The sequence below is a fragment of the Condylura cristata genome, unplaced genomic scaffold (genome assembly GCF_000260355.1).
Source record: "Condylura cristata isolate star-nosed mole 26May11 unplaced genomic scaffold, ConCri1.0 scaffold00019, whole genome shotgun sequence".
NCBI classification, from domain to species: Eukaryota; Metazoa; Chordata; class Mammalia; order Eulipotyphla; family Talpidae; genus Condylura; species Condylura cristata.
In genome coordinates, this window is record NW_004567120.1 from 2,262,276 (window position 1) to 2,276,046 (window position 13,771).

Consider the following 13,771-nt stretch of genomic DNA (forward strand, 5'->3'; position numbering starts at 1 on the left):
TATTGGACACTGTTCTCTTATTCTTTGACTCCTCTGATATTCCCCTTGGTTCCTTCAAGTCTCATTACAGCTTTCTCCCCTCCATTTTAATAAGAATACTTACTTATTTATGCATACAAGAACTGTGGTACAGACCAGAGGTGCAGGTGTGTGTGTGTGTGTGTGTGTGTGTGTGTGTGACAGGATTCACTAGAGACAGAATTAGGCACAAAACAGGCAGACTGAAATACAGTGCTGAGGAGAGCAGCAGGTCAGATTGGAGTTGTCTGCTTAGCCATATGTGTTAGCTCCCTGGCCTGGGATCAAACTCATGCTTCAGTGGATGTGGATAACTTCATAGTGCTGAGACTTAACTCCTTGAGTCCCACCATTGCTTTTTTTTTTTTTTAAAGATTTATTTATTTTGTGCATACAGAACTGGGGTACAGGCCAGAGGCTCAGGGGCGGTGAAAGGCTTCACCAGAGACAGAGAGGGGAGCAGAACAGGCAGATCGACGAAGTACACTGCTGAGGGGAGCAGCGGGCGGGTCAGGAGAGGTCTGCCACACCAGGTGGTCACCTCCCAGGCAGGCAGGAATCGAACTCATGCGGAAGCGGCTTTAGATTCTCAGTGCTGTGCTTCAACCCCCTGCGCCACCAGGAGGGCCCCACCATTGCTTTTTAAAGTCTCAACCCCTTAATAATCAACATACAGTGTACTTCTCAAATGTTAAGTGACTGGTCTCCTCTTCTAGCTGCGTTTTCATAATTTCCAGGAAAGTGTCATGATATTTAACTCTTCAGTGATTTTTCACATGTTGTCTCCTGTTTGGAGTGTCCCTTCCTGATTTTTTTGGGCTACTGGCCACTAGCCTTTCAAGACTAAGTATCCTCTATTTGTGTTACCACAGTATATTAAGGTGTGATGTGCTTGCCAATTTTATCTGCTTTTTCATCGTATCTGTTTTTTTTTTTCAACGCAGGTACTAAAACCTTAACTCCTTCATGATATCGCTTAGCAGCAGGCTTCTTTGTAATTGAACACTTGGTTTGGGGTGCTGGAATGTCTAAGTGGCTGCAAGCACGAATTAAGTGTGTGTTGAAATCGGCGGGCACGCAACGCAGTGGGGACCGGGCGAAGGCAGTAATTTAACTCAGGCCTCCCCCGATCACCAGTGACATTCCAAGGCGTTGGGCCCCCGGAGACGAATGAGGCTACCCTGACTGCGCAATGGGCCAACACGCAGGCGCCCGCGTGTACCGCGCAGGGAGGAGGCCTTGGGTAGGGGAGGACGCGCGCAAGCGCAGGCTGCCGAGAGTCCCTCATTCGGCCCGCCCTCTCCAACCCTCCGCGGAAGGAACTCAGAACAAGTCATTTCCGGTAAGGGAGGCACTCAAAAAAGTCATTTCCGGTAACGGGTGCCACGCTTTCCTGACCGCAACATGGAGGCGCCTAGTGCAGATGATGAACTGGTGAGAGGCTGCTCTGGGGTTGCTTAGCGGAGCAGCTGAGCCAGACCGAGTCTTAAGCTCCCCCTGCCCTTTCTTTTTTCGTTCCCAGGTTTCCGGGGAATTGGTGTCTGTGGCACATGCTCTTTCTCTCCCTGCCGAGTCCTATGGCAACGACGTGAGTATCCCTCTCTCGCCAGTCCCGCTCGCCGGGCGAGCCTGGGAGGTCAGCAGTGCTTGCCGCGCGGTTTTCTAACCCATTCCCCAATACCACTCGCAGACTGTTCGGTCTGCCAGAAACCGCGCCCGTCAGTTTCTTCTCGTTTATTTCGGTCCACAAACGCGGTACTGATGCTAATAGAAGTAGTTGCACATTTCGCTTCACTCTAGAATAGACGGTAAAGGTTTAAACATTCCGCTGTTAGGTCGCAGTCTATACCTATTAAATCAGAATATGTGGAGGATTAAGTTTTTTTTATTATTTAAGTCCCCGAGCGGTTCCTTTGTACAATAAAGATGTCCTAGCTTGTGGTTTAGGTTCCTAAGGAGAAAGCCCGTGATATATTTTGCGATACAAGACACAGCGACAGGAGAACATAACACGCAAGTAATAAGGTGATATATGCAGATGATTGGGTCAGGCTGTAAGAGCCAAAGAAGTTTAACTGAAGTAACTCCTAAAAACAGGCAAAAGAGGAAGACTCCACTGAGGAAGTGACTCCAACTGGATACTCAAGGTGTAGGTGGATAAAGAACATAGATTGGCACCCATAGACGTAAGAATGCAAATGCAGAAAAATTGCAGAGAGCTCAGTGAAATATAATAGATCCCATTTAGTTGGAGTGGAAGATTTAAATGGAACATGTGGTGGGTGCTTATAGCAACCTAGCTATAGGTACCACAAGTTTGGTACCATTCCCTTTCTGAGTGTTATAGGATGGCATTCGGCTATCTGATAAACAAATGGTGTAGCGTCATGATATGCTATACTCTTAAAACTAAAAAGTAATTTAATTTACATTATCTTATTTGGTCCTCTCATCAGTTAGTGTCAGTGGGTATGTTATTTCAGTTTTGCAATAATTTAACTCAGTCCTGAGAAGGTAATTTATCTACTGTTTGGTGTAGTCTCTCACACTTTCACTAATTGTTGGGAAAAGATAGCCAGCGGCTTATCCCATTTACCAGGACAAGTTAGGTAGCCTTTTTTTAGTTGTCCTAAGGACAAATGGATTATTATATTCTCCAAACCCATTGGTCCAGTTTTTATCCTTTGATAATACAGTTTGGTAACCCATTCAGACATCCACAGACTTCCTTAATTTGTTCTTTGAGAGATTTCTCATCTGGCATTCTTTACTCCTTTGCAGCCAGACATTGAAATGGCTTGGGCCATGAGGGCAATGCAGCATGCTGAAGTCTACTACAAGGTGAGTTGTCTATCTTCATTATTAAGCAGAATTAAATATGTAATTGTAGTGTATGCTGCTCTACTAGTCACTATTCTCAGCAAGTGAAGCAGTTGTGTTTTGGAGATACTTTTTATTACTGTACGGTACGATCTTGCCCATAAAGAACATGGGGGTGGAGATGAATTTTTTTTTTTAAGATATATTTATTTGTACATACAGAACTGGGGTACAGGCCAGAGGCGGTGAGAGGCTTCACCAGAGACAGAGTGGGGAGCAGAACAGGTAGATCAACGAAGTACACTGCTGAGGGGAGCAGCGGGCGGGCCAGGAGAGGTCTGCCGCGCCATGTGGTCTCCGGGGCAAGCGGGAATTGAACTCATGCGGAAGTGGCTTTTTAGCTTCTCAGTGCAGTGCTTTAACCCGCTGCGCCACCAGGGAGGACCGGAGATGAATTTTTTTTGGGACAATGAAGGCTCTCTGTTTCTTTTCCCAGTGCCTACCCCATAACAGGCACTTAATATTTGTTGACTGAATGAATAATCTACAAAAGGGCAGTAGCCCTTTAACATGATTTTATGATTTAATCCAAGACCTAGGCTCTCTGTACTTTGAATGAACTCTTCTGCCTTGAGAACCATGAGGATTTTCTGGGGAGGGGGGATGTTAGAAGTGTAGTAAATTAGAGATTACCTTCGGTATGTTGTCTTATTGTTGGCAGCTGATCTCATCGGTTGACCCACAGTTCCTGAAACTGACCAAAGTGGATGACCAAATCTATTCTGAGTTTCGGAAAAATTTTGAGAAACTCAGGATAGATGTGTTGGACCCAGAAGAACTCAAATCAGAATTAGCTAAAGAGGTAAGAATTCTCACTCTTAAATATTGCCTAGTATGTGACCAACTTGATAGTGAATGCATTTTTTATATTTTGAAACTCTTACTTGGTTTTTGTTTAAGGGAAGGACATAAAGAACCAGGGCTTTTATGCAGTTGTGTTTAATAAATTATAAAATTAATGTTCTTTTAGTTTATGGGTTTTCATATTCATTGAATCTATTTTATTCTTCTCCTTTTTGACTTGGACATTTCATCCCTATTCACCCCTTTCAGGGAAGGAGAAATAAATATACTGATGTGAATAGCTTAGGGAGAAGGCTTGTCTGGAGGAGTAAATAGGGTACACAGAGGTGTTTTGATTCTCTGGATTTAGATTCACAGTTTCACAGGCCGTGGATAATACTTGCACCTTTTAATTATATATTTTTACAGAGAATCAGAACTTTTATAATTGTGGAAATATTTTCCCTTAAGAATAGGCTGTTGGCTTAATGAAGAAAATAATTGTTTAACTCTTAAACAGCCCGTTACTGATCTTTGGGAAAATTGCCAGTACCAAATGGATGACTTTCTTAAAATTTAACTTAGTGATTTTGGGCCAGACTCCTGGCTCTTTGTCTCATTTTTGCTTCAGTGGGGAGGAATAATCATTTTAGACTGAGCTAGCCAATAATTCAACACACACGCACACGCACACGCACACGCGCACACACACACACACACACACACACCCCAACACCCCAGAATCTATTTAAGAAATCAAATTTTAATTTTGTGGTCAAGGATTTAAGTATTTTGTCAGATTAAGGGCCCTCCCTGGTGACACAGCAGGTTAAAAACACAGTATGATAAAGCTATCCAAAGCCACTGCAGCATGAGTTCAATCCCTGTTCAGAGAGGTGACCCACATGGTGTGGCAGACCTCTCCTGACCCACCCACTGCTCCCCTCAGCAGGGTATTTCAGTCAGTCTGCTTGTTCTGCTACCCACTCAGTCTCTGGTGAATCCTCTCACCTCTCACATCTGTGGCCTGTACCTCAGTTCTTGTATGCATAAATAAATAAATCTTTAAAAAAATAAATTGTTCACAATGGGAAATACCAATCTAAAGACTCAATAAATGTCCCAGAAATTTGCTGTTAGTTAAGCTAGCAATCAGCTCAATCTTGGCCTCTAGCACTATGATTATTTGCCTTAGGATGTACAAGTCCCGCCCCTGTGCAGCTTCACCAGCCTCCTTCATTTGTCAGCTGAAATACTTCTTTTCTTTTTTGGCTTTTATAGAAATGGAGACCATTCTGCTTAAAGTTTGATGGGATTGTAGAAGACTTCAACTATGGTACTTTGCTGCGACTGGATTGTTCTCAGGGCTACACTGAGGAAAATACCATCTTTGGTGAGTTTCTTTTTAGAATTGTTTCTGTATAAGAAGAGCAAGTGATCCAATTTTAGGGATGAATCGATGGCATGAGTAATTTGGGGATCACCTTATTTGTTACATCTTTAAAGATCTTACTATTTCATGAATAACTGAAATAAATATTTTCAGTCTCATTTAGTCTAGGATTAGAATTCCACATCAGCAAAGCCTATGACTATCATGAATGCTTTGGCTCATTAGTTTGGCTTTGTCAATCGACACTTCAAGTAAGTTTAAAGATGTAACTGAGACTAAGATATTAATCATTTCTATTCACCTTTTAGCGCCCAGGATACAATTTTTTGCTATTGAAATTGCTCGGAACCGGGAAGGCTATAACAAAGCAGTTTACACCAATATTCAGGACAAAGAAGAAGTAACCAACAGTGGAGAGGAAAAAATAGTTGACAGTGGAGAAGAGAAAGGAGCCAACAGAGAAAGAGAAGAAGAGAAAGCTGAGAAGGAACGAGAAAAATAGAAGACAACAAAGAAATCAGAAATGGTGAAACAGATATGTAAAGTAGAAGGAACACTCTAGAAGCTGAACCTACAAATACGATCCTGCTGTATCGACAGACCCCCTAAGGTTAAATGCATGTTACTTGTGCAATTGAGGGACGCGCAGAAGGACATTTTTCTAGTCTAATTATCAGGAGCTACTCTCGTTCCATTGTGTGAACTGGCTTAAAGACTTAATGAGGTTTTAGCTGGTTGTTTCTTGGTATATTGTTTTCTGGTTCTCACTACTGGCCAAGTGGGAAATTCTGTAAATAAGTTTCTTTTGATTCTTATGATGATATCGAAAAGTGACTTTTAGAAGTTATTTAAAGTATTTGACACTGCATATTTTTTCAGGTATATAATCTCTTTGTCATGTCTTATATAAAATTATATGTCTGTTTACGAATGCTTTACACTGCTGTTTTTGTAGTGAAGTTCTTTCAAACATGTTAAAGTTGTATGTGGTTTTGGGATTAGAAGTCTTTATTATAAGAATTGGCTTTTACCATTTGTGTGACTGTAGCTTTCTGATTTTCTTTGATAGAGCAAATAGAAGATTTGATAAATATGTAAATACTCTGGGGATAAAAGCAGCATCTGAACCTGTCAGGTTCGTGAATGTAGCTCCATTCACATTGGAGGAGAAGGATACCTGCTTCTGTACTGGTAGCCAAGTTGTTACCTGAAAGCGAGCAGCAATCAGTAATTAAATATAAAGCCTGGTAGAGTGGTGTCCCTTTTGTGATGCTGTGGATAAAAAGCATACATTTGTACCTTGACACAAAATCAACAGATTTTTAAATGCTTTTTTTCTTAAGTGTCAAAAAAAAATCACTTAAATTTATATGGATAAAAGGGGGCTTCCTTCTTATCTCTAGAACATATAATAACTGCTCTTAAAAGTCTAATCATGGAATTATCATGCAACAAAGGTTTTACCAGAGCAGAGAAAATAGGAAAATGAAAAATGAGACTTTTCCCCTATGGTGGACATAGAAAAATTAACCTAATTGGTAAGTTGTCCCCTAGATAAGAAGTGACCGAGAGATGCACACAGCAACACCCATGTCTTCATGAATTCTTTTTGGCCAGTTCTTTAAAAATTTTAAAACATTTGTTAGCATTTCAGTTTTATAAAATATGTTTTCAAAGGTTGGGAAAAGTGCTGAAAACTTCACACTAGGCAGGCTTTTTAAAATTTAGAACTTCAGTTACTGTATTAACTTTTCTACTTCATACACTCTTAAATAGCCGCAAACATGTCAATGCACATTACTTGAGGGACTGGGGAGGAATAAAGGCTACTGTCTACATACAGCTGTGCCTCCAGTGACCTTTTTCAGGTTGCTCGCAAGCAGGAACACAGACTTCCTTTCTGACTGATTTTACAGAGAACAAGAAACATACCTTTAAGTCAGACTGTGTTAAAGCAAGGGGCATCTCTAGGACTAGGGGATAAAAACTGGGGAAAAAGAATAAGGGCCTTTCTGGGTTAAGTCTCAGCACTATGAAGCTGTCTGCAGGCACCACAGCATGACTTCCATCCTCCACCAGTGATGTGACCCACATGGTGCAGCAGATTGCTCCTGTCCCACCTGCTGCTCCTCTCAGCAGTGTAGTTTAATCTGCCTGTTCTGCTCCCCACTCTTGGCTCTGGTGAATCCTATCACCCCCACACCTCTGGCCTATACCCCAGTTCTTATATACATTAATAAATCTTTTTAAAATGAGAGCAAGAGAATAAGAACACAGACCACTTTGGATGCTCTGAAGCCAGTAATGCATGGCAGTATCCAAGGTTAAAGGAGAGAGTGCAGATAAAACATATTCTATAACCCCTCCAGTTCTGTGTGGCTACAACTTGTGACTGAGAATTCATTGCTGTCATCAAGTTACTAACCATTTGCTTTTGAGCTAATCTAAAGGGAAATTGTCCTGATAGGATATGGCTTACCCAGTGAGTCCTTAAGCAACATTAGAAGCAGCAACGGATGCTCTATTGTCTTTGATGGCCAAACACCATGTTATGAGAGAAGAGGAATATGTGGACAAGACCTGGTGAACGCTAGGACTGAGTGTGCTCTGACAGCCAGCAAGAAAATAAAACTTTCACTCCTGTAGTTGGAAGGAGCTGAATTATGGCAATAGTCAATGGGCTTGGAAGAGCGCCTCGAGCCTCAGATGAAATTGCAGTCCTAGCTGATAATGGTGATCTTGGAGCTGAGCAGAGGACTGGTTAATCTGTAATACTTCTGACCCATAGGACTGTGATCTGATAATGGATGCTGTCTTAAGCCACTATTTATGTACTCATTTGTTACAGAGCAATAGAAAACCATCAGACATTGCTACTGGAAGGGGAGCACTGCTGTAACAAGTACCTGAAATGTGGGAATGGCATTGGAATCAGGCAGTGGGTGGAGGCTGGAAGAATTTTAGGGAGCAGGACTGAGCCAAAATTGCCTTGAATAGACCATCAATAGAAATGTTGGGCCCTCCCTGGTGGCGCAACGGGTTAGGACGCAGCACTGCAAGCTAGCAGCAGCCTCCTCAGTGCATGTTCAATGCGACCCCGGAGGTGACCCACATGGTGCGGCAGACCTCTCCTGACACGCCCACTGCTCCTTTCAGCAGTGTACTTTGTAGACCTTCCTGTTCTGCTCTCCACTCTCTCTGGTATAGACTCTTACCACCGCTGCACCTCAGGCCGATACCCCAGTTCTGTGTGAATAATTAAACCTTAAAAAAAAAAAGAAAGAAATGTGGATGTTAAGAATGTTGCTGGTGAAGGCTTAAAAGGACATAAGGAATAGGTTGAAAATTGGAAGAAGGGGATCCTATTGGTAGGTGATAGCATTGTTAGAGACCAGGAGGTTTGCGATCTGAGCCCTTTCCTCTGAATTATTTGGGAGATGATATCAAGCCAAGTTGACAGAGTATGAACGTGTATGATTAAGTAGGAACCTGTATGAAGTCAGTATGTGATCAGGTTCTGCTATCTTCATGACATCTTTTGGAGACACGAAAAGGCACAAAGTTTTACATTTTACAAAAGGGAAAACAACTCTTAAATTTTAAGTTCTACATTTGTGATAAATTGTTACAGCAGCCACAGGAAACTAATAAAGAAGGCATACTGAGCTCTGCTCCAGATGTAGAGAAATTCACAATGCTATTATTTAAAAAATGTTGCTGAGACAATGATTGTTGTACCAAATGGTCCGAAACAAATTTTATCAAAAATAAACTTGAATGATTGTAGACTGTTTTGACCTTTCCAATGGAGCTCCTGTAGCCGGACCTTTTTGTGTTAGGTGCAATCAGTATAATTGGAAGTTCTAAATTTGCTTCCCCGTGTAAGACTTATTAATGAAAATGTGCTCATTTGAAGCTTACCTGTATAGCAATAAAATGCAACAGTAGCTTTATCAATTGTTTAGAACTTAGACCCAGAAAATAATTTGGGGAAGAGGAGTATTTTACTACTGATATTGTTTAAAATTGACAGAGCGTGGTCATAATTAAAGCACATTATATTTTGGTTGGTTTTACCACTATTTTAAAATTTTTCAACAATATAGATGGACCTAGAGGGAATATGTTTCAATAGAGGAAGACAAATACCACATGATTTCATTGATACATGCTATATAGAGGGGAAAAATTCAACATGAATTAAACAACTAACACTTTGACTGTAAGACCAATTAGTGGTTACCAGAAGGGAAGAGAAGGGGGAGACTGGGAAAAGGGGAGCAATGTTATAATGAAGATAGAATATAGATATATATCAAATATATATATATATATATTGTTTCTTGATGCACACCTGAGACATACAATGTTATCATGCAATATTAGGAATATGTAGGAACTCAGTCTTAGCTAATACATAAATGGGTAAAACAATGCCTGCACAGACATGGTAAGGATGGCTAATTACAATGAGAGCAACACAAAAGTGCTCACAATGCTGAGGATTACATGTGTAGTGATGGCTAAGGGCTCTGTTGTGCCTGTGTATGATCCTTCTCTGGTGACTCGGCAATGTTGGGCAGTGTGTCCTGTGGACACAGCAGATCCTTCAGACTTCCTTTAAAATGTGTTCCAGTAAGAACAATAATTTCTCGTTTTCTTGCATACATACCAAACACTTGGTAAATAGTCTTCTATCTTCAGTGTAGAGACAGCCTTTTCATGGACCAAAACTGTGACCCAGGGGCTCACTATTTCATTTTAGGAACTTTATTTTTCATTCTTACATTTTGAAATCTACATGTTTGATAACCTGTAAAATGAAATACATTTTACATAGAGACAACACTGTAAAGTGGAAATAACTTCTCTTCACCATCTTCACTGTTCTATGACTTCACTCAGTTATGGCAGACATATCAGGCAGAGCACAACTCTGGAGCTGGTTTTACTTCAAGTAATAGTAATGGAAAACAAAGATTTTGGATTTCAGATGGCTTCAATTTGAATCATCCCTGACTCCATCACTTGTTGACTTTGGACAAATTACTTGATCTGTGAACTTCAGCAGCTCTGCTAGTTAAGATGAGTTGGGGGGTGGGGGGAGATAGCACTGCTTATCACAGCCACAGGTCTCTAGTGACCGGCGCATGGCAAATGCTCAACATGTGTGATTATTTATTGTTGTTGCCAAGAATCTTCTCGGTGTTCATAGATGGGATTAGGCATCAAGGGTTTTTTGTGCTCATTGAGAGGACAACCTTTATTTTGTGGGGGAACGTCTCTCACAAGAGGGTCAGGACTATAACCTCTGAGTTAGAACTCTGTGGTGTACACTGTTTATTCATCATTGTCCTGTCTGTACCAGAAGAGCAACATAGTGATGTGCATCAATCATAATAGTGATAGGGAGAGCTGGAACATTTTATTTTGAATCATTAATAACTGTCCTTAGCCCCTGTGGGTCCAGGTAGCTTGTCAGTCTTATTTGTGGCCAAATATTTCTATGACTTATTTTTATTTATTTATGCATACAAAAACTGAGGTGTAGGTCAGAGGTGTGTATGTGGGGGGTGGGGGGTTGAGAGGATTCATCAGAGACAGAGTGGAGAGCAGAATAGGCAGATCTACTGAAATCCACTGCTGATGGGAGCAGAAGACAGGACAGGAAAGATCTGCTGCACCATGTGGGTCAGCTCCCTGGCCTGAGTTAGAACTCATGCTGCAGTGGCTGGCGATAGCTTCATAGTGCTGATACTTAAACCCTTGCACCACTAGGGAGGCCCCTGTGGGCAAATACTTAACACAGTAAGAGGGCAAATAGCCCCCTCGAATGACGGTCCCTCAGCAAAGATTGGACAACAGAGCCAAATAAAAATTTAAATGAAATCTGACACAGCAAAAAGGTACAGCTTTAATAGGTAGGTTAATGCATCCATATTAAGGTTAATTCTGTGATCAGTATTATTGGAATACTATTGGAGGCATTTTTACATTTTCCATGTTGTTTTTGCAAATTCGCTCACAGTCTCAAGACTAGAGGGTGTCTCCCTTTAAACACATTCCTGTTGATGGCAATTTGCGCCATCAGGATGTTCTCATCTACTTTCGCTTATGTTCTTGGCCTATCAAACTGGAAGAAAGTAGCCTAGTAGTGTCATGATGAAAAGCTGTGTTCTCCAGCCATTTCAGCAAAGCTGTTTGCCTTTTCATTTTACTTTAAACATTATTTCCCATTTGGATTGGGGAAAATGATCTCTCAATATTCCTTTAACGTTTTTTAAAAACATACAAAGTCATTCTTTTTAAAGATCTTTTTATATTTAATTTCTTTATATATATATATATATATATATATATATATATTAGATCGTTTATAGTCCCCATAGAATTTGCACAATTAGTTCACCTGTGCACAATCACATTAGTCCCTTGTGCTCTTCCCGCCCTTGTTTTATACACTCTCTGTATATCCTGCTATCCTGCAGAATTTGTCTGATTTATACCTGTCTCATCATGTTTAGTTTTATTGTATTTTTTAAATTGTTATTATTTCCCCCCTGATTCCTCACTTGGTTTCTCTGTATTCCTTCTATAAGTAAAACCACCCAATATTTTCCTTTTGCCTTCTGACTTATTTCACTGAGCACAAACCTTTCTAGCTCCATCCATGTTGCTGCAAATAGCCTTAGATTATCTTTTTATTGCTGAATAGTGACTCATTGTGCATTTATACCACATCTTCATAATCCAGTCATCTATTTTTAGGCATTTTGGTTGTTTTCAAGTCTTTCCTATCATAAATAGTACTGCAATAATCATAGAGGTGCAAGTGTCCTTTTGAATCAATGTTTTTGTGTCCTTTGAATAGATTCTTAGGAGTGGGATTGCTGGGTCAAATGCAAGCTCCATTTTTAGTAGTTTGAGAAGCCTCCACACAGTTTTCCATAGTGGTTGTACTAGTTTGCATTCCCACCAGCAGTGCAGGAGAGTTCCTTTATTGCCACATTCTCGCCAACATTTGTTGTTGTTAGTTTTTTTTTTTTAACATGTGCCATTCTCACTGGTGTAAGGTGGTATCTCTTTGTGGTTTTGATTTGCATTTCCCTGAGTATGCGGTATGTTGAATGTTTGACTTTCTTTTGTCTCTTCCCAATATGTTGATAATTATTGATAAATTTCAACTCCCATCATCCACTTCAAAGCATAAGTATGTGTATTCAGTGAATCCTAAGAAGTCTTCCTTTAATTCATGATAATACATCACAAACTGTTTTATTTCTTTAATAACTGATAATATTCAGGAGACTTAGCCAATAGGATGATAGAAAACACATTTCTAAACAGTTTCGTGATGCTATCACCACTGTTGTCATAAGGGGGAGGTAACAGGCAAAGTTCCATTTGGCCTGGACGTTCCCATGTTACAGCACAAGAAATATGCTTTTCAGAATAGCAGGATTCTACTGGCAACAACACGGACATACTATACTACCATGGATTTGAGTGCTACCTCCTCACTTTTTTTTCACCATGCCAAGTACCCAAATCAGCCGTCTAAGGAAAGAGGAGAGAATACCAGTTGTATCTGAGGTGTAACAACATAGTTTTGTGATTCGACCCTGACTTAGAAATGCAGTACTTGAATTTTGGCTATGCCACTTCACTATAATTGAATTTCTTTAAGTTACTCAACTACTCTGCTTTGTTTTTCTTAGTTGTAAAATGAAAACGATAACTTATCTCCCAGCACTTGGGGAGGTTAAAAGTTCCTAGAACATACCTTCCTGAGTCATTGGCTTGCAGGTCGGGCGGTGGTAGCCGTGGGTCAGGGTCGGCGTCGAGATGTTTCAAAGCCTCATTAAAAATGTTTGGACCCCATGAAACCCTATATGCCCAAATTTACCATGAGATCTGGGTAGGAATGGGGCTGATGAGCTTCATCTTCTATAAAGTCAGGAGTGCTGATAAAAGAAGTAAAGCTTTGAAAAGTCCCGCCCCTGCCCACGGACACCACTGACCAGTCTGCAGCAGCACCAGGCAGAGGGAGCCCCCTGCGCCCACAGCACCTGCACCGGCGGCAGCATGGGACTTCGCTGTGCCAGTCCAGCCCGACTCCTCCGTGGCGTGAATAAATGTCCCTGTGAGAAAAAAAATGTTCCTAGAACAGTGTTCAGTAAGTATTAACTATTTATTAATAGATTTGAAAAACTGGTTTATTTGTGCTAGAATCCCTTGTTGAGCTGAGTTTTGTGTGTATTTTCTCGTATCTCCATGCACTTATATTAAAGCAGATAGCCAGAATTTTCTTAGACATGCACTACTTCTCATCAGACAGCCCTGCTCTCAGAGATTTATAAATTCTCAGTATTAGTATATTCCAAAGGTCATCTAGTTCTAATTGAACTCATACATGAAGACATGGTATACAATTTGATGAGCATGTATGATTTCTTTGGTAATGTTGATTATATGCTATATAGAAATTTGAAAAAGTCAATTAATACTGATTATTGGAAAAAAGTTGGTGGTTATCATGATCATGTAATAAAATGGAATGTAAAACACATAGAGGAAGGCCTTCCCTGGTGGCGCAGTGGGTTAAAGCACAGCACTGAGAATCTAAAGCTCTTCCGCATGAGTTCGATCCCCGCCTGCCCCAGAGGTGACCACATGGCGTGGCAGACCTCTCCTGAC

General features: G+C 40.8%; 1 protein-coding gene and 1 pseudogene across 1 annotated transcript; both read left to right on the plus strand.

The window, feature by feature from the left end:
• Positions 1 to 1,374: 1,374 nt before the first annotated feature.
• PBDC1 (polysaccharide biosynthesis domain containing 1) lies at positions 1,375 to 7,161 on the plus strand. The gene is made up of 6 exons (XM_012727263.1): positions 1,375 to 1,452; positions 1,541 to 1,606; positions 2,800 to 2,859; positions 3,560 to 3,700; positions 4,963 to 5,074; positions 5,383 to 7,161. The coding sequence occupies exons 1-6, from the start codon at positions 1,423 to 1,425 to the stop codon at positions 5,574 to 5,576; spliced, it is 603 nt and encodes a 200-aa protein (XP_012582717.1). The 5' UTR covers positions 1,375 to 1,422; the 3' UTR covers positions 5,577 to 7,161.
• Positions 7,162 to 12,837: 5,676 nt separating this feature from the next.
• On the plus strand, positions 12,838 to 13,181 carry LOC101630522 (annotated as a pseudogene).
• The last annotated feature ends 590 nt before the right edge of the window (positions 13,182 to 13,771 follow it).